General features: G+C 37.0%; 2 protein-coding genes across 5 annotated transcripts in view; one reads left to right on the top strand and one right to left on the bottom strand.

Annotated features, from left to right (window-relative positions):
• The window catches only part of PPARG (peroxisome proliferator activated receptor gamma), a 54,123-nt gene extending 32,216 nt beyond the window's left edge, over positions 1-21,907 (bottom strand). For 3 of the 4 annotated variants that reach the window (XM_031609023.2, XM_090148099.1, XM_031609044.2), the window contains exon 1: positions 21,761-21,907. Coding sequence is in view for 1 of the 4 variants with exons in the window: in XM_090148100.1 (XP_090004226.1) it covers positions 21,529-21,553 (25 nt within the window). In the remaining 3 variants the exon portion in view is untranslated. Of the gene's footprint in view, positions 1-21,528; positions 21,739-21,760 lie in introns of those variants that run through there. The other variant, XM_090148100.1, reaches the window with a different exon arrangement.
• Positions 21,908-21,947: 40 nt separating this feature from the next.
• TIMP4 (TIMP metallopeptidase inhibitor 4) overlaps positions 21,948-27,920 on the top strand; it is a 112,946-nt gene continuing 106,973 nt past the window's right edge. The window contains exons 1-2 of the mRNA XM_090148076.1: positions 21,948-22,056; positions 22,303-22,407. The gene's annotated coding sequence lies outside the window, so the exon portion shown is untranslated. The remainder of the gene's footprint in view (positions 22,057-22,302; positions 22,408-27,920) is intronic.

Genomic DNA, 27,920 nt, shown 5'->3' with positions numbered 1-27,920 from the left:
TTTGAAATATTAATAACACTACTGATGTTCACAATATCCAGTTAATTTTGTTCTATATGACATCTTAGGTGAAAAAAAATTGATTCAAGCACTGACGCATTTTTATAATAAAAACATCCAAATAACCAAATAAAACGTTCCCATCTCACGTAGTAGTAGCAGGGAATTTATTGAGATATTTTTACAGACACATGAGACTGTTGGTAAGTAGCCTGGGATTTTTTCTTTCCTCAGACTTCATCAAGTCAGTGTTTCTTAACGTTCACATCTCTGTTTCCAAGAGATGAGATAATAAGACACACAGCTTTAATAGAGTAAAATATACTCATTAATATCCTCAACTCTGTTCCCTGCCATGGCAGAATACTGAATACTCCCACAGGAAGAGAAGGAGGAGGAACAAATGCAACATAAGTTGAAACTCATTCCTTGAATTAAATCCCACTTTTAAAGTTTTTCCTGGCAGTCAGATGTGTTGCAAATTATCCATAAAAATGTTTCTCTCATATCAGGAAGATCCGTTTCCTCACAAAGCTGTCATTTTCTAAAATACTAAAAATGCAAAGTATATTTGAATGCAGCCCCCATATATTCTGATGAGGCACTTTTTTTATTTGCTACAATTTAAAATATTTTAACCTACTATTTAAAAAGCACCATGTTGCAGAAGTCATTCACTAACAAACATGCTTAATGCTATTTGTGAACGATGTACAGTAAATACCTCAGCATGGCTGGGAGCACATTTTCCTATACATACTTTTCAAAATTAATTTGATTTTTGACTTATGTCAAGAGTAAGATACCCAGTAAATGCTCATATACAGTCACTAAACTCTGTGGTGTTAAGCTAGTTCAAACACTGCTGCAAACCTGGGGAAAATGTATGAAGTGCACCAGAGATGATACAACACACTGCATTTTTTCTCTTCTAGATGCCCCTTCATGCAGTCTAACACAAGAATGAGTTCAGATTTTGCCAGGAGTACAGTAATTTACACACTATTACAGAAGTGCATCTTCATAAGCTACTGAAACTCTTCTATCAGGCAATTCTAAACTTGGAAGGGTACTGCTAGTAATAGACATACCCCTTCGGAGCGGTACGTTGCCCAGCACAGCACTGAAAGATGCTACTCTTAATTCCATTACAATTATTGTCGCTATTTTGACGTGTTAAACTGCAGGCAAAATAAAACCAGGTACTCCATTTCAATTTCATATACCAGCAGGCTTTGAAACAGCCCACAGTAAAAGCATTCACCTAAAATAATTCAGTAATAGATATACATGAACTTTTGTACATCTATCATCTGTTGCACAAATATATCTCTTTGATCTTTTAAATTAGCAGAAAAATTAATCTTCTCAACTGTACCAACTAAGAAGCATAAAACCTGCTCTGCCACTTTTCAGTAATAGAGCAATCTCTTGTCATCTGACTACTGTACTTTTGACCCTCTGAAATAGTCCCAAGATATGTTGACATGTTTTTACATGTAATTCAATAATTATTGTTCTCAATACTGCATGATGTTAATCACTCATTTAGATCAATGCTCTTTGCATCTTGTGTATCCATCTTTCTACATATTGATTCTTTGACATAGTTTTAAAATTATCCCATATCAGGGTGACTTCAGACTGTCTACACAGGTGTGTAAAATAAGGTCATAAATAGGGTAAGCTTGCTTTTGTAACTGAAATTGCAACACAGTAAGAAATATTTAATGAATGTCAGTACATTAATTATGAACCGTGCTCCAAATTTAAGTTACTTTTAACAGTTTCACTTGTGAATCTTCTATTGCACTACATGGGAGGAGCATCATATGAATGTTTCACATTCCTGTACTTGAGGGTCAGTATGAAAAACGACAAAATATAACAATGTACTCCAGATTTTATCCCAGAAGAGAAGTAGGTGGAAACTTTCAGAACAAAATTCAGCACTGAAAAATGATTATCAAAGGAGATAGACATAAAAAGTTAATTTTAAAGCTAGCCTATGATTAAGTAATAGCAATCTGAGAAAGAATATTAACATAGAAACTATAAAAACTCAGCTGCCATTAAATTAACACCAACTTACTTTCTTTTATATCACTGTATTCCTTAATTCCTACAGAAATCACAGGAATTTGGTTAGAAATTTTCTGATCAGTATTCTCACAGACTGGAACTTAGAACTGAATTACAGAACAGAGGAAAAAAAAAAAAACAAAAAAACACCAGAACCCAGAATCAAAGTGACTGGAGGATGGATAATACCCAAAAAGCCCAGAACTTAAGTGAATTAGCTTGAGTTCTGAAACAAACCAGGGTAAAATGTAAGTTGATGGGGTAACAATTTTTCTAACAATCTCTTTGGTTTGGAGGTCAACCAAACCATTGGAAAAATCAACTGATGTTATTTCTACTCTTACCATCTAATGTTAATAAACAAAACTCCCTTTGCAAATGAAAAACAAAATATTGCAATACATGCATTCAGCCATTATCCACAGCTATTTAAGCCTTATGTCACACATTCCTCATTAATTTTCTAAGAAAAGGCCTCCTTGCCACAAGCTTTTCTAAGAATCTGACATGAGCCATTGGAACGGGATAGAATTTGACAGACATTTAATTCCATTCCAAATGTAGTTTTCAAAGGAAAAAAAACCAATATTTTGTTCAATATCTTAATATTTAAACAAACATATATGCCTGACAACAAAACACTCATTCTTCAGTTCCACAGTGCAAACTGCTGCTAGTTTTGGCTGGGTAATTAGCTACCATTTTAAAAACAGTGTTTGATATTATTCTTCAGTTAATACTACCAGTGATCTTTAAAGCACAGTGTGTACACATAGCAAGTCTCATTCTTACCATACAGGAATACACAAGCAGCAGACTTTTAACTGGATGGAAAACAGTGACAAGTGGTGGCCCTCAGGGGTCAGTGCTCTTTAATAGCTTTATCAATGATACTGACAGTGGGATTGAGTGCACCCTCATTAAGTTTGCAGATGACACCAAGCAGTGAGGTACAGCTGACACACCTGTGGGACAGGAGGCCATCCAGAGGGGCCCAGACAGGCTCCAGCAGCAGGCCCAGGTGAACCTCAAGAAGTTCAACAAATCCAAGGGTGAGGTCTTGCACTTGTGTAGCAGCAATCCCCACTATCAATACATGCTGGGCAATATAAGAATGAAGCACAGCCCTGCTGAAAAAGACCTGGGTGTACTTGTGGATGGCAGCTGTACATGAAGCAGCAATGTGCCCATGCAGCCCAGAAAGCCAACTGTACCCTGGGCTGCATCAAAAGCAGCGTGGTCAGCAGGTCAGGGAGCTGATCCCGCCCCTCTACTCTGCGCTGTCAGACCTCACCTGGAGTACTGCATCCAGATGTGGAGTCCTCAGCACAGGAGAGACATGGAGCTGTTGGAGTGCATCCAGACGAGGGGCACAAAACCGATGCAAGAGATGGAATTACCTCCCTTATGAGGACAGGCTGAGAGAGCTCGAGCTGGTCAGCCTGGAGAAAACTTCAGGGAGACCTGAGAACAGCCTTTCAGTAATTTAAAGAGGGGCTATAAGGACTCTTTAGCAGGGTCTGTTGTGACAGGACAAAGGGAAATGATTTCAAACTAAAAGAGGGGAGATTTAGATGGGACATAAGGAAAAAATGTGGGTTTTTTTGTTTTTTAAACAATAATGGTAGTGAAGCACTGGCACAGGTTATCCATAGAGCTGGTGGATGCCCCACTGCTGGAGACAGTCAGGGTCAGGCTGGATGGGCTCTGAGCACCCTGATCACTGCAAGGTAGTTGGATTAGATGACCTTTAAGGGGTCCCTTCCAACCCAAACTATCCTACAATTCTACATAGTGAATGTACGACTGTACAATTCATTCTATTAAAGAAAGATATAAGTAGTGTTCCTACTTTTGTCATGGAACTTTCAAGAGTTACAATGACATCATTTTAAGGAAAAAAACTAGAAAGAGTATCCACAGCTGAGAATAATCTACTGTTAAGAAAAAATGTATTAACGTATACTTTCAGAATTGTGTTACTTTGATGATAAGCAGTGGTTTTCAAATTCCTTTATTTTCAGCTGTAAAGAATTACCAATGCTTGAGTGAATCATTAAGAACTAATTAAACTGAGAATTCTGTAAATATTGAGGAGAGTACAGTGTCTAGTACATACATTTTGTACATACAAATGTTGAGCAGATTACACAGTGTAAAGTAAAGTAAGCTAAAAAGTCAGTGTGTGTCCCAGTCACCTACGTTCATATGGATTCCAGCTCTGTATACGAGATTGACAATTGCCTGTAGAGATCTCAGTTTGTATAAGCTTAATTTTTATAGAGAACAAGGAAGTGCCATTTCATTTCCATTTTTGACAGCATTTGTTAGCTTTAATTGAGGAGGTAAATTCTTAACTCTGAAGCAGTAGTTCTAATAATTCCAGAGTTATGCAACACTACCTATAGCGTATAGGCAGAGCAGCTATATTAAATTTTAACAGCGTTAAAAAGAGGGGAAGAGAGAGAAAATTTTCAGTTCCCTTCTCTGTCATGAGTTCTTGTCATCATCTTGTTTTTTCTATGTTTAAAGCAGTTAAATTCCTTTTGCAAGTATTCTAAGAGGATGACTAACAGCAAACCTTTCAGCTCTGCATACATGCACACGTGTACACTCCAAGACAAAAATATATATATTTAAATATTGCTATCTGTAAAGAACTTGTACATCTTTCTAGAATGTTTATGAGATGGTGTAAGTTAACATACAGAAGAATAGTCACTTACTTTCTAGAAGATGTTATTTCATATAATTAGGTAAAAATATATTTAAATATCCATGGAATTTTCACATACCAAGCACAAATTATACAATGGAATACTTGATTTCTTATGATTAAATCAAATGCTAAAGATTTCTTCCAACTCAAATGATTCTATGATTCTACGATGAATCAACTATTTATCTTTAATTTGGACAGAATAACAATAGATAACCTTGTCATACCTCGTTATTCTTTCAAGTAGATTCATTTTCTAGGCAAGCAAGTTTAGTGTGAGGAACTAAAATCCATTACTGTGACTTTATGTAACCCTTCAGGCAGGCTTGTGAACAACAACAACAAAAATCACGTGGCTTTGGTATATCAAAGAATGGCTTGGGTTGGAAGGACCCGTAAAGATCATTCATTTCCAAACCCCTTGCCATGGGCGGGGACATCACCTACCTTTGAGACCAGGTTGCTTAAAGCCCCATTCATCCTGGTCTTATTACATACTAAGGGTAGTTACTTTGGCTTTTCACTGTTCTTAAACAGAGCTAAATTAATTTTATTATTTAAAACAAAAAAGTCAGTAATATCTAAATTTCTATAGGCTGAATTTGAAACAAGATTAACACACAAATGAACAATCTCTTCAAAGACTCAGTTGTACTTTACAGGAATCATTAAAAGACAGCTGAAATTATACCAAACAAGTTCTTAAGAGACATCTGAATCACATACAGTGTAAAATACTGTAATATAGAGCTGAATGCAAGAAACATCTCATCCTGCCATTCAAGATGCACACAAAACTGACAGTGAAGCTTTCTGAACCACTTCTAATCCAAAAGATCAGAAGGGATCGTCAGTAACAACTACTTTCCACACCCTATACTTCCTGTCTTTTGCTAAACAAGCTATGTATCTGTTTTAAACTTTAATACAATATTCTGTACAAAAAAAAAAAAAAAAAAAAAAGATTGCTTTGCAGCAGCTTAAATTACCCTTCACTATCAGGGATGTGCTTTGCTTTAGAGGACTGTGACAAGGATGAAAACAGGGACAACTATAAATGTAATTTCATTACACCCATCTAGACTGGCAGAACTTGGGGATTTAAAACTGGTTTTGATTCTCACCTTCACCTTCTACTGTCAATAAGACAGCATCAGTGTCACTTTCTACTTCATCACAAAATAGGCTAAATACCAACACTATTTGCAAAGTAGAAACTGTTGGGATTTTTTGGATCATAACAAGACAACATTCTCTCCATAGCTTTACTTAGACATACCTTTCCTATGTAAATGATGGGCTTGTAAAGTGTACTTGGCATACAATGTAAAACTAACATATTTAGATGACATTTTTGTCCATGTTTTGGAAATGTCTGAATTCTAGAACATTGTTTTTCAAATGTAAATTGGTATTGGACTCAGTTCACAGTTTGGGACTATGGAATATTTTGTTTAATTCTACAAAACACGCAGAGTTAAACGAGAGACTTGGGGATAACATACCAGCTCCTTTAAAACGACAGAATTCCCAATTTACCTTTTTTAGGGTGGCAATGGAGGGAGCAGGTTATTGAATAGTAATTCTGCACCTCTTGGTCAACATCTGAGCATAATATAATCAAATCTCCTTTACAATGCAAATATACATAACCTACTAAGTAGCCTCTCAAACAGTTCTAGGAACTGTTGATACTGAGATCAGAGCAATATGTAAATTCATCAGCAAAAAGCTTCCTCAACATTTATGTCTGAATGAAAGCAAAAAAAGTTGCTGACTCCAGTGTTTGTCAGAAAAAAGCCCCCAGATTATCAATTGGGGATGTACAGTCAATCTCAGAGTTCAATTGAATCTTTTATCTCGCCAGTTATATCTTTATTTTACTATTTGTTCTCAGATGTTAAAAACACTCTATTGGAAGCAATTCAAAAATACATTGTTGGAAAATTGTTAATGCTCTAGTCATACAATGTCATTTTGAAGCTCCCTGGGAATTTAGATTTGCACAGCTTATTAGGATATGACCTTTCCCTTGATTTTTTATTTTAAGATCAAGTTAACATGAAATTTCCCCAGTGGGAGTTGCTGTGTTTCCTTCACAGATAAGGAAAAGAGCAATGGCAACTCCAAATACAGAGGGCTTTCATACATTTCTACAGTACGGACAATTTTGTGGTCTTGACAAACATCCAATGCATTCCTAGAGGTTGAGAGGAAAGTCATGTGGTACATTAACTAAAAAAAAAACCTCAGGAACATAACAAAGGTATTTCCCTGAATATTTCACCCATCTTTTTTTTTTCTGCAGAGTCATTCAAGATTAAGCTTTGAGGATTTTTTCTAAGGACTCCCTGCATAAGAGAATCTGGGTAGCACTGACTGTGAGATAGTGGTTTGCTTTTGGAACACATTCATATTCCTTTGGATGATGAATTACTACCTTTACTGCTTTTTTTTTCTTCATGATACAGATCTTGAATGACAAATTCACACACACTTCAGCATTTCCATGCTTACTAATATTAGCTTTTTTTTTTTTTTTTTTTTCTTCTTCTTCCTGGAATCCTCATGAAGCTGATTTAAAAACAGGAGGCTGGAAAGTCAGCTCTCAAAAAAAAATTTCCTTTGTGGCAGGTATTCAGAAAGAATAATATCTCTGGAGTTCCCTGGTGGTCAGTAAGACAGGTTGCTCTACAGGGTGACTCATAACATCTAAAAGACTTTCCTGCTCTGATTTGCTCTGGAGAGGCAATCTCTCCCCCTCTCCCTCTTAATCTGCAATATGGGCAGATTACCAGGCACCAATTACACTGTTTAAATACTTGAACTATTAACAATGTTTACTACATGCAAGACAGATAAATTCAATGTTTCTAAGCCCACGTCTATGTTGATGAGATTTACAGAGATGATTAGATAATTCATCAGAAATTGAAAAATGCTTCCTATAAATTAAAATTTTCAAGTGGTCAAGGTTGCAAAAAATTATCATAATTTAAGTAGTTTTTAATCAGAAAAGAATAATTTGCTCATAAAATCAGTGGGTCAGAAAAGAGATGGCTAAACAGAATATTTTGTTCCTTCAAAATCCAGTATAAAACTTTTGAACATTAAGCATTTGCTATGCAAACATTTTTGCTCAGAACCAGGTATCATAACAAGAAAAGAAACTGTTGATGAAAGTTTCTTTAACTTCTTAAATACTAGGTCTGCTGACTTGGTACTTTGGATAGGCATTGTGCATATAACATTCTTATTTTGATGACACATTATAATATGATGTAATTCAGTATAATATAAGTTCACCATAATCATATTTAAATGCAACATCAAGGCCACTAAACAATACAAAGATTCAAATTGGTCCTAAGTGTTTTAATCAGTAAGGAAGTTCTATTAGAGAAAATTAATTTAGAAAAAAACTTTTCATACAGTCTGCAATGCTTCTCACAGTAGCGCTGCACATTTTTTGCTATAATTTGGGCATATAATACAAAATCTAATCTTTTCGTTTTCTTGCAACAACTATTAACAAGATGACGTCCCCATTATTTAAATTTGCATTTCCAGAAACAGCCGTTCCTCTCTCATTGACTGACAAAAGGTACTGGTTTACTACTGTAACAAGCAAGTAGAGAGCCTTAAAAATAATTTAGACTATGCGTAGACAATAGGAGTTAATTTGCACTCAATCCAAGGCTGATCTGTCTCTCTTAGGTAAGTACAATATTATTATGTACCTTACTGGTTAAAGACTACTATGAAACTTATCCATCTGATTAAGGAATAAACAAACCCAAACTGATGAGATTTACTGCACAGAGCTGCAGGACACATCGATAAAACTTTTCTGCAAACAAACCCACAGAGTTTCTAGGAGAATGCTAATAATAAAGAAGGAAAAAATTACAAGCTTAGTACAAACGTAAAGGATGATACCTGTTGCTTAACCTCATTTCTAATGGAAGAGTATAGAAGCAGACATGTTTGAAAAGTCATACACAGGAACCACACATCTTCTATTTCACTGCCACAGACTTCCAATGCATATGCACAGCGTAGGCACCAGAAGTTTATTTACAGAGGGCAGGACTGAACATTTCATGTGAACACATTCAGAGCATGATAAAAAGCTTTGTCTCCCATTAGCAATTTAAAGAATTGTGATTTGGTACTCCCAACACACCTGTAATTGAATTCCTCAGTCATAAAATCACTGGTGCCAAACAAGTTCTGATATCTTTTATCAAGCCTATTTTTTTCTTGTCATTAACATATTTCTTATGGAACTTTTCTTCTTTTTACAGATACATTTGCTTTAGTTATAAATTAACCCTGGAATTTACTCTCCCAGAGGCCACAATCTGCAGCTTTGTGGTCCTCTTTAAAAACTTTCAAGCATGAATTTATGATTTGAAACAATTTTGAACAACAATCAGTGGTTCACATTCAAAAGAAAAAAGTTCTTAAGATTGGCAAAGTAATTAAGAATAAACTGAAAATGTTTGCATGCTTTTCTGTCTCTTCTTCTCTGGAAGTCACGATTTCTTTACCAGAAGACAACATATCTGACTATAGGATTTCTGGTGCTTTCGGTTCCTTGAGGTAATATTAACTAAGATACTTCAGTTGCTCCAGAAGACAACCAGCAAATCCCAGCAGTACTTGGAATATTCTAATTCAGATTTGCAAATTGAACCGTATGATATGAAAATATCAATCTACTTCACATGTTGACTCAAACAATGAGCACTGAAAGACTAATATTTCATTTGATAATGTTAATCCCAAAAAGCACGAATGCCAAAAACTTTTGCTGTTTCCAATTGAGCATCTTTGTTAATCTTTCTTTATTCATGCCCAGAATCTTTCTAAAACACTAGCTTATTTCAGCCACACAAATACAAGGTAGAGGAGTTTGATCAAAATATGCTCAAATTGTCATTAGCATCACCACTTAAAGATCATCAGCATGAGTTCACGCCATAAGTATCAGAAAATCCCAAAGAAAAATCCCTGAAAAACCATATTTGTAGGAAGCTAATTTCATTGGTTCTACTGACCAAGGAACCATTTGAATAAGGACAGAATAATCCTCTTTAACAACCAGGATGATGCACGTACTATTTCCTTTGTCTTTCTGCGCTACTCTTACCACAAATTATATGAGAAATTTGATTTGATAGAAGCCCACCAGACATATTTTTTCTCCACTCAATGATTTAATTTCTGTTCTCACTAAGATTTTCAAAAGTGGAGCAATTGTAAAGAAAATATGGCTTCAAGTTTCAGAAAACAGGAAATGATTGAAAGGAGCTCTGCATTTCTGGATTGCTCTCCCTGATGCAGATTAAACCAGCTGCAGCCATGCTCCCGCATGCACTGCATGTAACAGAATAGTGACTTAATCCACACTGTGATGGGTTAAAAATGGCACTGGTTTGCTTCTAAAAATGACTTTAAAAGTTACTCTCTAGTTATGAGTAACACTGAGGAATTCCCTGAAGTACTTTCCATGTAAACAGTTTTCATGTAGTGCTTCCCCCTCCATCTCCAGACTCCCATATTCAAGATAAAAAGGCTGACGTCCCTTTGCAAAGTCAAGCTACACTTCCTCCTCCACATACTGCTCTAGAGATTGACAATATGTTAAAAATGTTAAGGCTTTAGTTTACACTGTGTTTATTCTGTCTCTGATTTGTCAGATTTTTATTTGTAAGCTGGACCATCGTCTTCTTCAAAAATATTACTACTTACTATTTCTTCATGAACTAATTACTTACAGTAGGTCCTCACCATATCTTTGTCTTAACAAAATATGGTATTTGCTGCCCCTTTAGCTGAATCAAAAGTGACATAGCTGAAAGAATTTTTAAGAATCAATATTTATCAACTGTCACAACAGAAGTGAGGTTTAAAATAGTAGGCACACAAATACTTTAACTCTTAAATCTTCAACACTTAAGATATATTTTCATCTTGTTTAGATTTTACAATTGTGTGTTTTCTATTTAATAGTAATAATAGCAATAATCTTTGGTTATTATCTATTAATAATACAGGGGAAAATAAACCAGTCTGATTTGGTCCTAATCTAATTCAAATCAATTAGATGGTGAGCAGAAGGCTTAGATTGCATTGACTAGCCCAAGGGATCAGAACCATAAAGTTACACACAAGTATAACCACCTATTCTCACACCCTGTGTACACATTTCATAACTTTGTTTGCACTGTGTACTTTCACTTGAGCCAAAAGGAATTTTCAGATCAAACAAGTTGTAATGTATTCTCTAAGGGTGAGTTGCAATGTTAATTATCTGTAATTCCTGGAATGGACAGTAGGACATTAAAATTAAATACATAGAACAGGGCCAGGGAAATTCTAAGAATGAAAGCATTTAACTATCCAGTTAAATTAAATGACTGTGTTAAAAAGAGCTTGTGCCCAGGTTACAATACTTTTTAATAATATGGATCAAGCCTTGAGTTCGATTAGACTTCTCTGAGACTAAGGAGTATAAACACCTTTTCCTTCTTCCTATACACCCCCCAGTTTCACTGGGTTATTTCATTTTGTACCAGCTTTATTTTTTTTCTAAATGTGGGGCCACTTTCTGCCCGCAAGCTGACAACACACATAGGAGTCCTAGCTTTCAGGAAGAAGCATGAAAATATGGAAGCACTCAGCATCAGTGTGAATATAAATCTCTCTCTACAAATCTCATAAATCTCACCAAACATGCATTTCCTTTGTACACACTTTTATTGAGCACTAACATGAAATATATTGAACTATTTTTCCCAAACTGGCACTTCATTCCAGTGAAACACTGTATCCATGCCAGAAGGAAACAGTGGAGAGAAAAAAACAGAAAAGTTTGTCTCTTGATCATTAAACAGGCAAAATGAGTGAAATTATAATTTAGCTCTGATTACCTTCTAACATTTACCTATCTCTCTTCATGTCACATGAAAACAGAATAAATATTCTGCTGCTTCAAAAATACACTACATAAAAGTGGTAGTACTACGGCCAGCTGGAAACCGCTTACTAATCATGTCATTAGATTCTCCTGCTCTGAGAATAGGTAACAACTGGGCACAACAGCCACTCCAAAATCACCCCTGTCTTTTACAAGCTAAAATAATCCTATAAGTGAAGGACTAAAAACTTCTGTAATCTCAGAAGAAAACTGACTGTTTTTCAGATGAACTGTACAGCCTCAAAGGGCATAAGGAAATCTGTTAGTAAGTCTATGATTCATAGAAGATGAAGGCAGAAATATCTGTGAGATCTGCCAGTATCTCTTCCCAGTATAAGACAAGTCTGTAGTAGATTTTCCATTTTTTTTCTGCTAATTTCAGAAAGTTTAAGGTGCACCATTTGAGGAGCTATAAAGCATTTATCTGACACATGGGAATCAGAAAACAAGTCTACTCAGTATTTTGCCTACTTTGTCTTCATTTCCATATTCACTGCTAAATGAGCACTCTGCAACTCTCAAAGTCTTAAGCTTAAGAATTCCTTTTTCCAGTAGAGTCACTGCCAGGTATAATCACTACATTCATTAGTCCTTCCTGGAGTAATTGTCAGGGAAGTGGCAACCATATCTGCATCAACTTCTTCTTCCTCCTTGCTTTTTTTCTGCTTTCCTTCAAGGACAATGGGTGTTTCTCTCCCATTTGTCTTTCTCTCTTACACTGGGACTCTCGTGTTACTGACCTCAAACCTTTTCCTCCCTTTATTCTTCCTTTCAAAATGGAGATTTGGGGAGGAAAGGGGTAGATGGCCCTACTATATATCTCTCACTATTTTCATGTCTATCAATCTGTTAGTTTTTAATTATTTAATTGTATCCATTCATTCTGACATTACTAAGAGATTCACAATGTAGTTCTTTCAGCAGTGACACAACAAAAGATACCCTCCTGTCCAAGGGTCAAGAGTCAGAGACATTCAATACTGCCACACGCCATACAACATTCTGCTATGCCTTCCTGTTGGGGATGGGGGAGGAGACAGGAATCTGTTGCACAGCCTGCGTCAGAGAATGCAGTCACACTACAGTAGATCAAATTCAGCGTATGTGCAAGTCATTGTTATTCTAAACTTACCTCAGACCTCAGCAATACTCACTGCCTGTTCTCCTGTCCTTACTGACAGGAAAGCTGTCACTTGTTGTTAGCATATCATACAGTTCCTGTTCTCAAAGGAGTAATAAATAAGGCTAGATTTAAAAAACAGAACAAACTTGGGCAAAAAAAGAACAATGAGTATTAATGCCAAAATACAGTAAATGATCATTTTATGGCACTGTCAGCATATCTTAAATCGAGACAAGATGAAAATCTCATAGGAGACCAGAGAGAAAAATCCAAGATCAAGAAGGTTCCAACAGTAAATTTTAAACTTTGAGAAAGAAATTCAAACATCTGTGTTTTTAAAGAATTTCTCTTCTTTTTAATATCTTTGGCAAACTTCAAAAAGCCTAAATAAATAAATAAAGCAGAAGAACAGTCTTAGTCAATCTTCCCCTTGCCTGCCTTTGAATTTCCTTTACATAATAAATTCATTTCCTTTCCTTACACTCATTATGGACATCTTTTTCACTTTCTCTCAACTCACTTCTCTGCGGAGCCTTTACAGTCCCACACTGACCTGACATCCCTGTCTTAACTCACTGCTGCACTTTTACTAATTGTCCCCAACACCAGGAGCCTCTATTACAGACCATCTAACTGTTCCACAAAGCTGAAGCCTTTACCTCACGCATTACCTATTCTGTACAAATGTTGCTGTGGATATTTTTGTTTGCAAAGCAGAACAATCAGCTGGTAATACTTCTGGTCTTTTTTAAAAACAAAATTGATAAAAGATAAAGAAAGCAATTTTCTGTGTTTCCATTTGACCTCTCACCTACTCGAAAGCAGCACCCTGGTGACCCAAAAGAGAATGGAAAGAAACGCACATGACTTCCACATCCTTGGTGTTACATCACAAAAGATGAAGCAGCATGCTGGGAGCAGCTCAGAGGGCTGTTGCACCAAATGCAACTATTTTCTTGCATTAAAAAAATGCCTTTCCTAACAAAATTGTCGCATTAAAAATGTGACAGATACCACATTTCAATGCCCAGAATAATACAAATGATGACCGACAGACACAGGTTCATTTCACAACCAGGCAGCTACCATGTGCTGTGACATTAGCATGCTTAATTGCTTTTTTCTTTTTTAATTAAATAAATTACAACCTGAAGGTGTGTTTTTGGGAAAAATATTTTTTTGGATTAAGATTTTCATTCCTCAAAATTTTCAAGATACGTCTACAGGGAATTAGATTTCCCATAGGAAAAAGATGTTTTTTGAACAAAAGTGTTCACCAGTATGACTTCAATCATTTGTCAAGAATTCTTTCCTATGTCAACTGGGCTGAAATCAACATTTCTTTTGAAACCAGTAAGCCCAATTTAAGAAAATAATTCTCAAATGCAATTATCTGTCAGAAAGTAACTTGCATAACATTATTGTCCACCCTATCTAGCCCAAGAAATAACCTAAACACACACAATGATTTAAAACATGTACTTTACTTTATGCAAGGTCTACAGAACTACAGTAAAAAAAATTAAACAAGAAATTGTGAACAAAATTAACATCCACTGCACCCAATGTAACTGGGTAAAGTTAGCCAGCCTAATCACGAGGCAGACCCAAAGAACAAGTCTTTGGGCAGTACCCAAAGGAAACTGCAAGGAGCTCTCTTGGGTCTCTTATTCATCATGCCATAATGTTCCTATCCACATCACTAAAGTTATTAACCAGTTCAGGACAACGGGAAAACTGCGATCATAACTATAACAACACCAAGGAAGTTGCAAAACAGAAACAAGGTCACCTGGGATGCTAACCATGGAAAGCAACTGCAGACTTTGCTTGCATTTCTGAAGTGTAAACACTCTAATATAAAAAAAGCAAAATAACAACTAATGAAGTTTCCAAAGGCTTTTTTTTGGAAGTTATTTTGCATTGTCTTAATAACGGGAAATGCTTCAAAACTGTTGTTAAAAACCTGAAACCCGATTTTTTCCAATGTTTGCTGTTTTCATTCCCTCCTTTAAATTCAGAACCCAGTCACAGTAACTTTTGGTAATACTGATTTTGAAACTTATCTATATTTAATTATAACAACTGATACTAAGCAGAGATCTTTACTTAATCACTCCAGGCTAATTTAGCAATTCTGGCAATGCCTCTAGTGTACAATAAATAAATATAAATTAAAAAAGAATTAAAAAATCCAGATAAAAAAAGAGACCCTCACACTTTTTATAGACCCTATTTCTATCAGAAAACTGTTTAATTCCTTCGTTCTAAACTCAGTTTGGTTGTATCTTGTTTATCATCTCAAACCATCTTCAGCAGCAGCTGGAAATTCTGAAAGTGAAAGCATATCTACAGAACTTTTGTTTTCATCCTTATAATCATGTTCTAGGCAAAAACTATAAAGACCTACACTGCTACATGAGAGTTGTGTAGTATGTAGTCATCTGCCAAACTATTCATGATGAAAATTACTTTGGGATATTTAAAATAAATATAAGATTGGACTGTTTTTCTCCATATTTCTAGTAATTCTAAAAATTAAACATGCTAACATGTCTTGATGTGCAGATCAGGCATATTAGATAGTTCAAGCACAAATGATGGCATCTAGAGGATGATAAATAAGAGTTACAGGAAAAACCATCACAGACATTAGTAATTCCATGAAGTAAATCTTTGGTTCTGAACTTGGGTTCAGATATCCTACAAGGTACAAAGCAAACAGATTTTCTCATTGTTCTGGAAGGAATGAGCACCTCAGCCTGTGGCCTTGTCAGATTCTCTCATGATTCAATCAAATATGGTCCTCAGCAAGGTTAGAGAATACAGATACAATTCCGGGCAAATAAGATAATCTTCTGCCTTCACGCACTTTTGTACTCACTGATCTACAGCTAACTCTGGCTGCAGCTAACAATAAAATTTCACTTTATATATTTTAATTCTTAGGTAGGATTAGTAATCAGTTCAGCAATATCCCACACTATAACAAGCTTAAAAACTGAGATTCTGCACAAGATATTGTAGCTGAAGTGCCATTGTAGGGAACGGTGAACACTAACTCAAGGTAAAATGTGTTCAAGATGAAATGATAAACTCTTCAGTTTTATTTACTGGAGACATAAAAAAAAAAAGTCAGAACCTATCATGAGGAAATATGTACGTTATGAGAGGCAGTAAATAGAAGTGGCTGCATTTTTCCACAAGCCCCCACATTAGATAGCACCACGAAGCACCAGGCCTAGGTAGTAAAACCTGTTTTTCTGACCACCCCTACTAGAAGATCTTGGTGTGAGTGTTAAAGCCTGTAATTAACATTTTTCTTTTCATAGTTCCTTTTTTTTACTGCAACAGGCTGACACTTTTGGTAGTCTAACATATGCTTCAAACCAGCGTGGGTGAGACATTATATCCCAGCAATAATAAAATATTCCCCTAGCATAAATACTGAGAATGTATATCACTCCATTTGTGTCTGCATAGCAACGTAAGTCTAAAGCTTCCCAAACTTCAAAATTGCTTCTGCACAACTGTGAATAGTTACAGAAATTACACAACATCTCTGCTCAATAAATCTAAAACAAACACACAAGTACTATGGACTTATAATGCAACATTATAACATAAAATCTTCTTTTATGCAATGAACTGTAATCACATATTGTGTAAAAAGTTTAAGACCAGATCATAATTGGGCAGGGCTACTTTGTGCAAATATGAAATTCTCTGAAAAGTAACGTGCCTCTCCTCAGTGGAAAAACACAAGACTCAATACAAAAACTTCCATCACTCTTGCTTACTCCACACATGTATTCCATGACAGTTAGAAGTGTCTGTAGTACAAAATAATGTGTCAAGAACGGTATAAATACATACAGGTAAATCACATGCACCATACCTGGAAGTTCCCTATAAAAAAAATAAAAAAATAAAAAAATAGGGTTCTGGTAGAAGGGAATCTGAAACATGTTACAATCAGATCTGTGATAAAGAGGAAAGACGTGATTCCTCCGTGGAGCCCATGAAGTTACTATCACCAATGATCCGTAAAGTCACATCACGAAGTATATTTTTTCCTCTTACAACAGCTGTTATAAGTTATAAGCTGTTATAAGTTGGGTTATAAGACCCAAAACTGGAACACTTGCTGGTTTCGAAGGCCTGTGATAAACTAATCCCAACTGTTAGCTCTGTAACAAAACACAACTATTTCACTTCAAGTATGCAAAGAAATTGATCATACAAATTCCAGAACTAAAGAAATATTCACCTGTTTCACTTCATTTCTTAAACAAGTGAAGAACAATACCTACAGGTTTTGTTATCATACATATTCATGGTTATTTCATTTCAGACATTCAGCCTCACTGGGCAAACAGCAATTCATTTAGTTAGGCTCTGTATTTTCTGTATACTAAAACCACCACCTGATTTTAATAGTGGAAGCAAGTGGTACAAAACCCAAAACTTCTAACAGCGCATGCAGACTGCAAACCTGACTCTACCAAAATACCAGGATTTCCACTGACTTTAACTGAAGTTGGGACTTTTTTTTTTTTCCTAGACTACGCATCTTACAATAAAGCAGCATCAACTTTTCTTGGTACAGTGGAATGTTCTGTGTATTTCTCTGTTTGGATATTATCCAATATTTATCACAGCGTGTTATCTGAAGTTATATATAGCCTTTCTACATTTCTGAGATAAGCAGGAAGTCTTCCCATAACATAGGATTAATGCATTACCTACACACACGCCTGAGAAATACAGACATAACCATACACACACATTCATCAGTGTTCATCAAGCACACTTGTGCTTGAACATACACACACAAAGCGACGTAAGCCTTGTGTTTTTTAAATTGCTAATTATCAACCAGCAGAGTAGACTTTGGGATTCAAAGACTTGAATTCATAGACTTTGTCCTGAATGTGCAGACTGCATGGCATGATGGTGATCTGCTTAGTCATGAGGGAATGAGGTGACTGATGCAAGTCCACAAAGCATCACCTGGTAGCTGATTCCATACAACCTGGTTTTTGAGGTAGTTACAAATCCTCCTCCTTCCTAAGCAGGACATATTTTTTCCTATTTACAGTGAAAGTCAGTAAAGCAGCAACAGACAATAAGGTGCTGCTTAGAATTCTTTTTTTTTTTTTTTTTTCTTTTTTTGTGCTGTAAGTTTAGGAATATGCTATAAAAAATACACCTTACATTTTTTTTTTCTATTTGCACTCATGCAGGTCAGAAACTGTACTTTTATATGAATCTATTATTGTTGCAAGCATAAATAAAATCATTGGAAATGTGAAAGTTTTGCATCAATCTCACTACTACATCCTGTCTCCATCACAAATCTGTAATTATTTGCATTCTCATGGTACAGATCATATGGTATTGGAGACAGGGAAAACCTTTTCATGTGAGTGAGAAGGAAGATGGCTCAAATCTTGACTGGGCTGTTAGGCATTACTTCAGTATAGGTAATTAAACATACCTGTATTGTTCAAGTATCATGAATTATAATCATAGAATGATGCAATTCTTTAGTTCAATTCAGTTCAATCACTCAATTCTTGAGTAGTTTAGGAGGGGACAAAGAGATCAAATAAATGCTGAAAGGTGAGGTTGGAGAGGGAGGAATATTGGAGTGCGATCAAATTGTCTCAAGTTCCGTAAAAGTTTTGAGACATAAAGTCTGCAGATAGGCCTTGCTTCCCTCATTTTCCATAAGCTAGGAGGGAAAACAAACAAACAGAAAAAAATCTGCAAAAATTAGGTTTATATTTACTTTGTTATGTATTAGAAAAAACCACCACTACAAAACAGCAGCTGGGGCGGTGGAGAGAAAACCAGCGAAGTAAAAGAAATATTAAAAGTTTATCATTTAAGCAGGATTCAATTTACACTTCACGTTCATGGGAATTGAAATATCCGAAGACACATCGTTCATTTTTGGTCAGCTTTGGGAATGTCTTTGTAGTCAAACAAGAAAACAGCCCACCAAAAAAAGAGGTGCATGTGAGGATTTTTTCCAAGTGCTCTACAGCAGGCAAATCCCTAAGAAATGACCTGGTAGGTCCTACCTGCTATTGGGAAACCCCACATTCTGCTTGTGGCATGGGTACAGAGGAGTTGAGTATAACAGCACTCTCTTTCCTTGTATTATTTCTAACTTTTTCCTTTTACAGTTCACAAAAAGTTAATTGACAGACAGAGAACATTTGTTATAAAGGGCCTGAAAAACAGATCCCTAAAATAAAAAGGAATAATGGTTATGGAAGTAGAGTCGAGAGTAATTAGGAACCAAATAGGGACAGAGTCAGTTATTAAACAAGTCTACCAGTGACTAATAAGATGAAACTAGCAGCAACTACCAATGGAGAGTATTGTATCCCTGATTTCAAGTGACCCCAGCGTGGAGAATTTATAATTGTATTTTAATTTCTTTTGAGTAACTGTCATGAAAACTGTTTTAGTGTACGTCAGAGGACAGCAGTGGAAAAACTCTTGCAATAAAAACTAGTAAAAGAAACTCAAGTTCTGAATATCAAATGCAAATATCTAGTGATGCACAATTAGGCTACAAAACCTGGCCAGTAAATATAAAACTGTTCAGGATGGCAGTGAATATGCGAAAAAGAAAAGGAGGCCTCAAAAATGGAAGATGGAAAACAAAATCCCAAAGTATACTTTTAATTATGTATTCCAGTCTAGTATAATACAGATTTTCCTTTCTACTTTTAAACTTTCCCCTATTCTTAGGATATAACTTCCTGCAAAATTGATTTTTATTAGTCGTTAGAAGTAGAAAACTATATACTGACAATAATTGAAGGCTGACCTACATTTTATTGATTTCTAAATGGACACAGGTATCTCCAAAAATTCACAAAAGAATCAGAAACAACATTGACAGTGAGTTTCGATCAACATCCTACGGAAAGCTGAAAGGCACTGCTCCAATATTCAACTGAATTCTAATAGCTCGCTCCCTACTTTTTGTGATATTTCCTTATATGAACTATGCATTTATATCGCAGGAGAAAGATCATTATTTGTGTAACGATCACATAGTATTTGAAGTTCCATTGAGCAGTACTGTTTAATAAATTGCGATATCCAGGAATCTGACACAGAGGCATTGCTGAAAACTGCAGTTTACAGATAAATGGCCGCTGAACTACTAACAGTTAATGGTACATCCTACAGAACTGATGTCTAAGAATATTCAAACTCAAAAGCTATGTAAAAATACCTGTAAGTTATACATATGTATATCACCGGTTACCAGTCGAAGTCCATGCCAGTTATTTTTCCAGTTCTCTCCCCCCTGACAAGTTCATGCTTATATTGCATCACATGCCTTAACACACTGTGAGATTTCTTACAATCTTTTAATTAAATCTCTAAGCATTTTTGCAGCTATTTTTTGTAACAGCCACAGAGAATAATGACGCCAAACACATCATGCAATAAACCCTGCTATTAACGCAAGCAAAATGTATGAAACTTCTTCCCCAAGGACAGCACTGAGCGTCACGACATACACAGCTGATGTACACTAGAAATTTTTTAGTTAACTAGTAACAAATTATAGTCATGTATTAAAAGCTAAATTACTGATTAATTGCTACCAGAAACATACATATTTATACAATTTTGTTTTGGATACTAGTGTTTAAATGGAACAATACAATCACTATCCGTGGTGAGCTTGTTCAGAGATGGAGCGGCAGGTTGCAAATGGAAGGCTAGCCCACAGCCTCAGTTATTTCCAGGATAACTGTAATCCATCCTTCTGATTTAAAGGCACCTACAGCCCACAGCATGGGGAGAAACCGGTAATTTCCTGAGCTCTTCATCAGAGTAAATACTAGCCTTACGTCACCGATTATTAATAAATACATCACTGTTAAGTCAGCACTGTATGCTCATGTGTACACAGTGCCGTGAAGTTACAACACCACAGGAACTTGCACTCTCCAGTTGTAGAATACCCTGGAGAGAAATGACACCAGGAAGATTACAAAACGCCCCTGCAGACCTGAGGCATACCATCAAGACACAGCATATTTCAACACGGCATCTCACTTGTTGCAGGCTCATAAGGGCTCCCTGACTCGCTGCGGTTGAGAAAACGAACAAAAAAAGAAGAAGGGGGGAGGAAAAAACAAAACAAAACAAAACCAAGCAGCGCAAGAACCAAACCTCTTTTCATTCATTAAGCGCATTGGCCAGGTGAGCACCACCAGCGAGCTCCCGGCTCCAATCCCTTCTCCTAAGGCAGTACCGCAGGACAGCCGGCCGTCGCTACCGCGGGATGCGCCCGCCGCCCGCAGCACCTCCGCGTGGAGGAGACCCGACGGGGTGTGGGGGGGTGGGCAGGCAGCGCACCTGGAGCCGTCCCGCGGGGTCCTCCCGCCCCCTCGCCTCTCCTTCTCGCCCGCTACGGGCAACCCCATCCTCTCCGCCCGCCCACGCAGCCCCACGGCGCCGGGTGCTGGCGGCGCTTCTCCCCCCGCCCCGGGCCGCGCTCCGCTCCCCCTCAGCCCACCGCTTCTCCCCTCCGTCAGGGGAAACCCTCCGCCCCGCCTCCCGTTCCCTCGGAGCCACCTTCCTTCCCCGCCGCTCTGAGCATCCCCGGCGGCGTGGCCTCTTCCCCAGGCCCGGTGCCGAGCCCCCTGCCCACGCCGGGCGCAGCTCCCTCACGCCGACAGCCGCTCCTCGGCCGCCGCCGCCGCCCTCTTCCCCCGCGAGCCCCCGCACGCCCTCGCGCTCCCGGTCCCCCTCACGCCTCCGCCGGCCCCCTCGCAGCGGGGAAAGGTCCCCCTTAACCCGCACTGACCTGGCGCTGTCAAGTCTCAGCCGGAGAAACTGTTCCCTTCTGGTGGGATAAACTCCCCGGGCCGGCCCATCCTACCGGCCAGGCACCGCCTCCCCGCCGGGGCACCGCCTCCCGCCGCCGAGGGGCGAGCGGCGCCCGGGGCTGTGGGCGCCGCGCGGGTCGGGGCTCGCGCCGCGGCGGCCGTTGGCGGGAGCGGGGCGGGGGCGGTGAGGCGGGAGCCGGGAGCCGGGGCTGAAGCGCGGGGCTGGAAGCCGCGCGGGGCTGGAAGCCGCCCGGGACGTTCGGAGAGCGAGCGGGTCAGTGAGGAGGAGGCGCTCCTTCTCCTTCCTTTCCCCTTTAGACCCGGTCCGTTCACCCGAGCCGGTTCCCTCCGGGTCCGTGCCCGTTAAGCGTAATCGCACGCGGGCACCTCGTGTGAGGACGGAGCGCGGGCCCTGGAGTGGGTCTGGAATTTGATCTCTGCTCTCTGCAATCTCCTGTAACTGAGAATTCAGTTCTTTCCGGCTGCTAACTGCTTTCTCTTTTGCATTCCCCTTCTCCAGCTCACTCCTCTCTGCGCTGCGTGTAGTCGCTCACCTCACGTCAGTTTGTGTCCCGCTGTGACAGGACTAAATGCTTTTCTGAAAAGATTCTTAGCGGTGACGGAGGTAAATGAAATTCTTTTTCACCCCTATTTTTTTTTTTTCTTCTTTTTTTTTTTTTTTTTTTTTTTTTTTTTTTTTTTTTTTACCTCCCTTCCCTCCCAGGAATGCAAAAAGAAGTGGTATAGGCTATGCTGGGTAAGTCTCAAGACAGAGCAAGTTCAAACAAGCATGTCACCTCCTATTTCATCCCGAGATTCTTTTATTAAAAAGTGAGATGCTGTAAGTCAGTCATAAGATCAACAGCCTTTAGAGAGTCACCATGTAAGTCCAGGTGCCCCGGCACGCAGCAGTTTACCTTTAAGAACTCCTGATCAATTGGGCATCATTAGAAGATTCAGAAGATCCTAAATTTGCCTCACAGTTCTTAGTTATCCAGTGTTTTGAAAGAGTTTGCTTCCATTTGCTTTGTTATTTGTATACCGAAGGCAATTTATAGATTAGAGTAAAATACATCAAATTACCTGGTCTTCTCACAGATACGAACTGCCTGCGGCTTTTTGTTTATGAGAACAATCTCTGCAGAGACTGGAAGCCTTGTGTTAATTCTTATGAGAATTATCTATTTGTATGGATTTGTATGGGCTTGAAGTATTACTTCTGCCTTGGCACATCAGGGAATTATTTTCAGCTTATGCTTTTCCTACTGTCTGAAAAGTGGAAATATTTTGTTTTTTTCTGGATTTTTTTTTTTTTTTAAAAACATACTGCAGTAATACCTATTCAGTAGTGCACTGACTCAGAACTAGAAGCCAGAGGCTGAAAACAAGTAAATCAAAACCTCAGAATTAGTTCAAGATGTCACGGGTGAATAAACAGGCAAATGTGAGTAAAAAATATTACACCAATAAAAGAGGTATAAATACTTAATACTATCCCTAACCACTTTCCAACATCTCATATAGAATTTCAGTAGTATATTCAAAGAAGAAAGATCTTAGCTGGACACCTCTACAGCACTAAAATTTAGCTCTGCTGACAGTAGGAAGAACGTTGTTGTCTGCAAAATAGTGAAGAATATACTCATCTGATTTAAATGTCTGAATAACATGGGAGCTCTTCAGAAAACCTAGGCTTTTAACGTGCACATTTTTTTAAAACTCCATGAGACTCTGAGCATTCCAGAAACTGGCAAGTAATAATGAACATCTGATTTTGAATATAAACTCATATTTGAGGCTAGACTTCTAATAAATTTATAATTAAAGGAGGAAAAACATAGCATACTTTGTATTTTACCATTAATTTTAATAAAACTGCATGCATAAATAATCTTCAAATTAAGTTACTTGGATGAAATAAAGACATATCTAACTTAGCCCAAAGAAAGCAACCAACCAGAGCTTCCAGAGAATTACTATAAATACTATATGTATTTTATTTATGTACAAATTACTTAGGTTTTGCAAATATGTATTTTAGCAGATTGAGACAGGAAAGAAAAAATAAATTACTTCATCTGATTTCCTGCTTAACATGGATTTTTATGTAGTAGTATATGGTGCTTTGTATGTTTTAGAATGACAGTTAATCTTAATTTGAAGAATCAAAGGATGAAGAATCCATAAATTATCTTTGGCAGTCAAAAATACACCTCATTTATAATTTGAATTAATGGCTTTCTTTATCAACAAAGACGATTTTTTTTTTCCACTTGTGGAAGGTAGGAAGCCTACTGATTTTGGTTTTGGTAAAGAAAGTGGGTTACTAATACCTATCTCTTCTAAAATGAATTCTAGGTATTATTTTTACAATAATGAAATGGCCATTAGAATGAAATTATCAGTTTCTCTAACAGATTCTGTTTGCATCATTTTCCTGCACAGTTTTTGATTATGGGAACTTTGTGCCCTACTATCTGAATGAATTCCTAAGCTTGGCTGGGACATTTAAGCACTATAAAATAAGAATGAAGTGTTAAGCTGAGGCCTTCCTGAGTCATAGGCAGCTCAGTTCTTCCCTAAGTTCAAGGATAAACAGCAAAGGGCGTCAGCATCAGTTCTTGTTTTAAAATTGGATGATAACTTGTCTTCACAAAGGATCAATTATGTTTTAAAATAAATGCACCTAAAATTTAATGCATCTGAACAAAAGTCTTATTTCTGTATCGTGTATACAGTACTAATAATTTATTTTGTTTATTAACTAACTTTGAAGCAGATTGACTTGAATCATGGCAAAAATAATCCCACTGAAATGAGAAGGTACTGTGTGGAATCTCAGAATGGGTAAGAGTATTAGTGCAACCCAAATAGCCTCCCTTAAACAATTTTATTTTTTCTTCCCATATTAATGAAGCAATTTTTATGCAACTAATTCTAAGGTATATCAGATAGGTCTTTAAAGCTTGATCTTAGATTACAACATGGAATACATTAGAGAGACTCTGTCTATGATGCAGTGATTTTTACTGTTGGCTTGAAAAGGATAGAAATCTCTTAAGGATACCGAGGTGAGAAATATTTTTAGTCTCTGCAAATATACTACTTCCAAATTTACTTATTTTGATGTTTCCTTTATGTCTATGCTTTAAGTCTCCGGGTATATTACAGAAGTTTGAAATTACAAATCACACAGTGTGTCCCATCTCAGTACATTGGAAACATTGGAAAGAATGAAAAACTATCTAGCCAACCTTAACATCTAGAGGGCAATCTCATACTCTAGCAGCATGACTATAAATCTAGCAGTCAGAAGAATAGTTCTGGCTGTGTAAATTGCATTGTTTTAAAGCAAAAGGATTCAAGTAAGCTGAGAAGCTATTCTATTGCTCTGTTTCTTACAGTTACTGTGTCTACTTTATCTAATTTATGTAATTTTTGAATTTATATATCTGCTGTTCTTTTATTGATAAAAGAACTTTGTATTAGCATATCTTATTCTGTCTTTACTGGCAGTTTTTGGTCTTCTGGGAAGATATTTTTGTAAGAAGTATTTCATAATGTTCTGCCACACGCCTATCTTCAATTTTCACGTTCTTTCTACATACTGTTTTATTTGAAGGAAATCAGGAGTTTAAATTATTATCTGTGGAGTTGAGTGTGGAAACACAGCAAAACCTATGTATGAAACACAGTTCTTTATGTGATGGCAGAAGACTGCTCCCTTGGTATGATGCCAACTCTCTTTGGAGATCGCACTACGGTATTGTTATACCACACTCAGAGTGCAATGCCTTGGATCCAGCAAAAGTGATAGGACTAGGCATAATGCAGATTTTTCATAGATAACTGTAGAGCGGGTCAAAACAAGAATCCTTTTAACTAAAAATTATCCTTCTTTTCCTGAACTTTGAGGCTTAGATAAAAAAGATCAAAATCCAAATCGTACCTGCTTTAAGTTCTGTAAAGAGGAGATCACATCAGGCTCTGTACCTCTAATTATAATAGTTATCATTATCTTTGGTCTTTCCCCAACTCTCAACTTCTCTGATTTCTTTCTCTCTGTAAGAGTATGGCATTTTTTTAGGATTGTCTTATTCTCCTGTAAGAGGATATTATCTTCACGTAATCCCATTCTGATTGGATGGGTCTAAACTGTGTCTCAGTGAGATTTGAAGCAACAGAATATACAGTAATAAAGCATAAAAATCAAGCATACACTACTGCTTGTAGATCAGAAATTGATTTCTGAAGGAATCATTTTAAAGCTACGAAAAGTTTATGGTCTTTTTGAGTTTCATTTAAAAACATTTTATCCTAATTCATTCTGTGGTTAAGACAGATTTATGAATGTAAATGATCCAATGTTTGAAAATGAGATTTCTACAACTGTACATATTTAGACATCTTAAATTAGTAGCTCATGCAACCAAGATTTAGAGTTGTGCTAATGTAGTATGGGAAGAGGGTGGCTAGTCTTGTGGTTAAAGCATGGGACTAGCTGCTGAGAGGTCTGTGTTCTATTCCTGGTTGTGTCACTGACTTCCTGTGGGTCACTGGCTAAGGCACTTAACTGTGGCTCATTTTACTCATATATGAAGTGGAAATAAAACTTTTATTACTAAAATGGTGTGAGACTGAAGTCATCAGTATTTGTACAATTGCTTCATGCTCATTGATGGACTTGGTATATAATTGTATCAGCAGGTCAAAAACCATATCAGTAACATAATTAGTTTCATGTATTTTGCTATTTCTTTCTCACACAACAATTCATTGATTCCAGTAAAGAAGACCATAAACTCCTAAGTGCAAAGTATAACTGAAAATATCTAGAGAACTTTGCTTCCAGGTTCAAAATAAAGTGTTTCTTCACAAGGAGAATTTAATTTTCTTTTTAAGAGTGTGAGGAAAGGGTATTTATTCCCTAATAACTTTTTTTTTTTTAAAGTTAACTCCGTCCTCCCATTGTTTCTTTTGGAAGATTGTACGAGGATCACTCGATACTTCCATTTCCTATAACCTTTGTCCTGTTTTATGGAATTGATTTGAAATACTATTTTTAAAATCTCTGCTTTTTACATATTTTACCCTAATCTCCAGGGTGCTCCAGATAGCTGTCAGAAATACCATTGCTCAGCTAAGTGATGATTCTGTAGAAAAGCAGTATGCACTGCTACCACTAATCCCAGTGAAAGTCATTGAATCAAGAACATCTCCTCGCACACTATCGAGCCATAAGGATTAGTTTCTTGGCAATTCTGTCACTGTGGGATGGATCTCAATTTGATATCACAACTTTGATTTCCATTGCCAAGAGAAACGATAGAGGATTTTAAAGTGAAGATATTTAAGTAGATCTGTTTGTTTTTTTTCAGATGTCTAATAAATTAGTTTAATATACTTAGATACATATAAACATTTAAACATTTTGCATTTCTTTAGGACAAATATCATTTTTAGATCATAAAGTCTAAAACCAAATTAGAGCCATTTGGACAATTATATAGATTTTTTTTTTTTCCTTTTTAAGAGTGTGAGGAAGGGGTATTTATTCCCTCATAATTTTATTTTATTTTAACAGTTAACCCCTTAACAATATATTTACATGAAATACTTTTCTCAGTTTTTGCAGCAGTAGGGTATCTTTCAATAACACAACCAAAGGGTAAAAAAGAAGATTCTTTTTCATCTTTGTAGTTAATATAGACTACTATAGTGCTAAGCATCCTAAAATTATATGATTTCATTACTTATTTCTGAAGGAATCACCACAGGGAGTAGCAAAACAATAAAATGTAAACATTATTTTCTTGCATCTGACACAATGTTTTGGCTTCTTTTTTCTTATTCCACTAAAGATGTGACCAGCTGGGTATGCATCAACAAAATAAGCTCACACACATCTCTGACTGCTAACCTTAAAATATGGATTCATAAGCAGCGCAAGAATACGGACAGTAGCACAGTGAAGAAGCCCATAAATACTCATAGTCTTGGGACACAGTGTTTTTCAGTTCTTGTTTTGTGTAAACTTACAGAGATGCTAAACTCAAAGGCCTCAGATGAGTTGGTTGCTACGGTGTAATCGGTATCTGCTTACTCTCTGATTAAATCTTCGTCAGAAAAATGTGCTGC

Source organism: Phasianus colchicus, chromosome 11 (genome assembly GCF_987193195.1).
Source record: "Phasianus colchicus chromosome 11, bPhaCol1.hap1.1, whole genome shotgun sequence".
NCBI classification, from domain to species: domain Eukaryota; kingdom Metazoa; phylum Chordata; class Aves; order Galliformes; family Phasianidae; genus Phasianus; species Phasianus colchicus.
The sequence above is the reverse complement of the archived record's forward strand: the minus strand, read 5'-3'. Positions and strand labels throughout refer to the sequence as shown.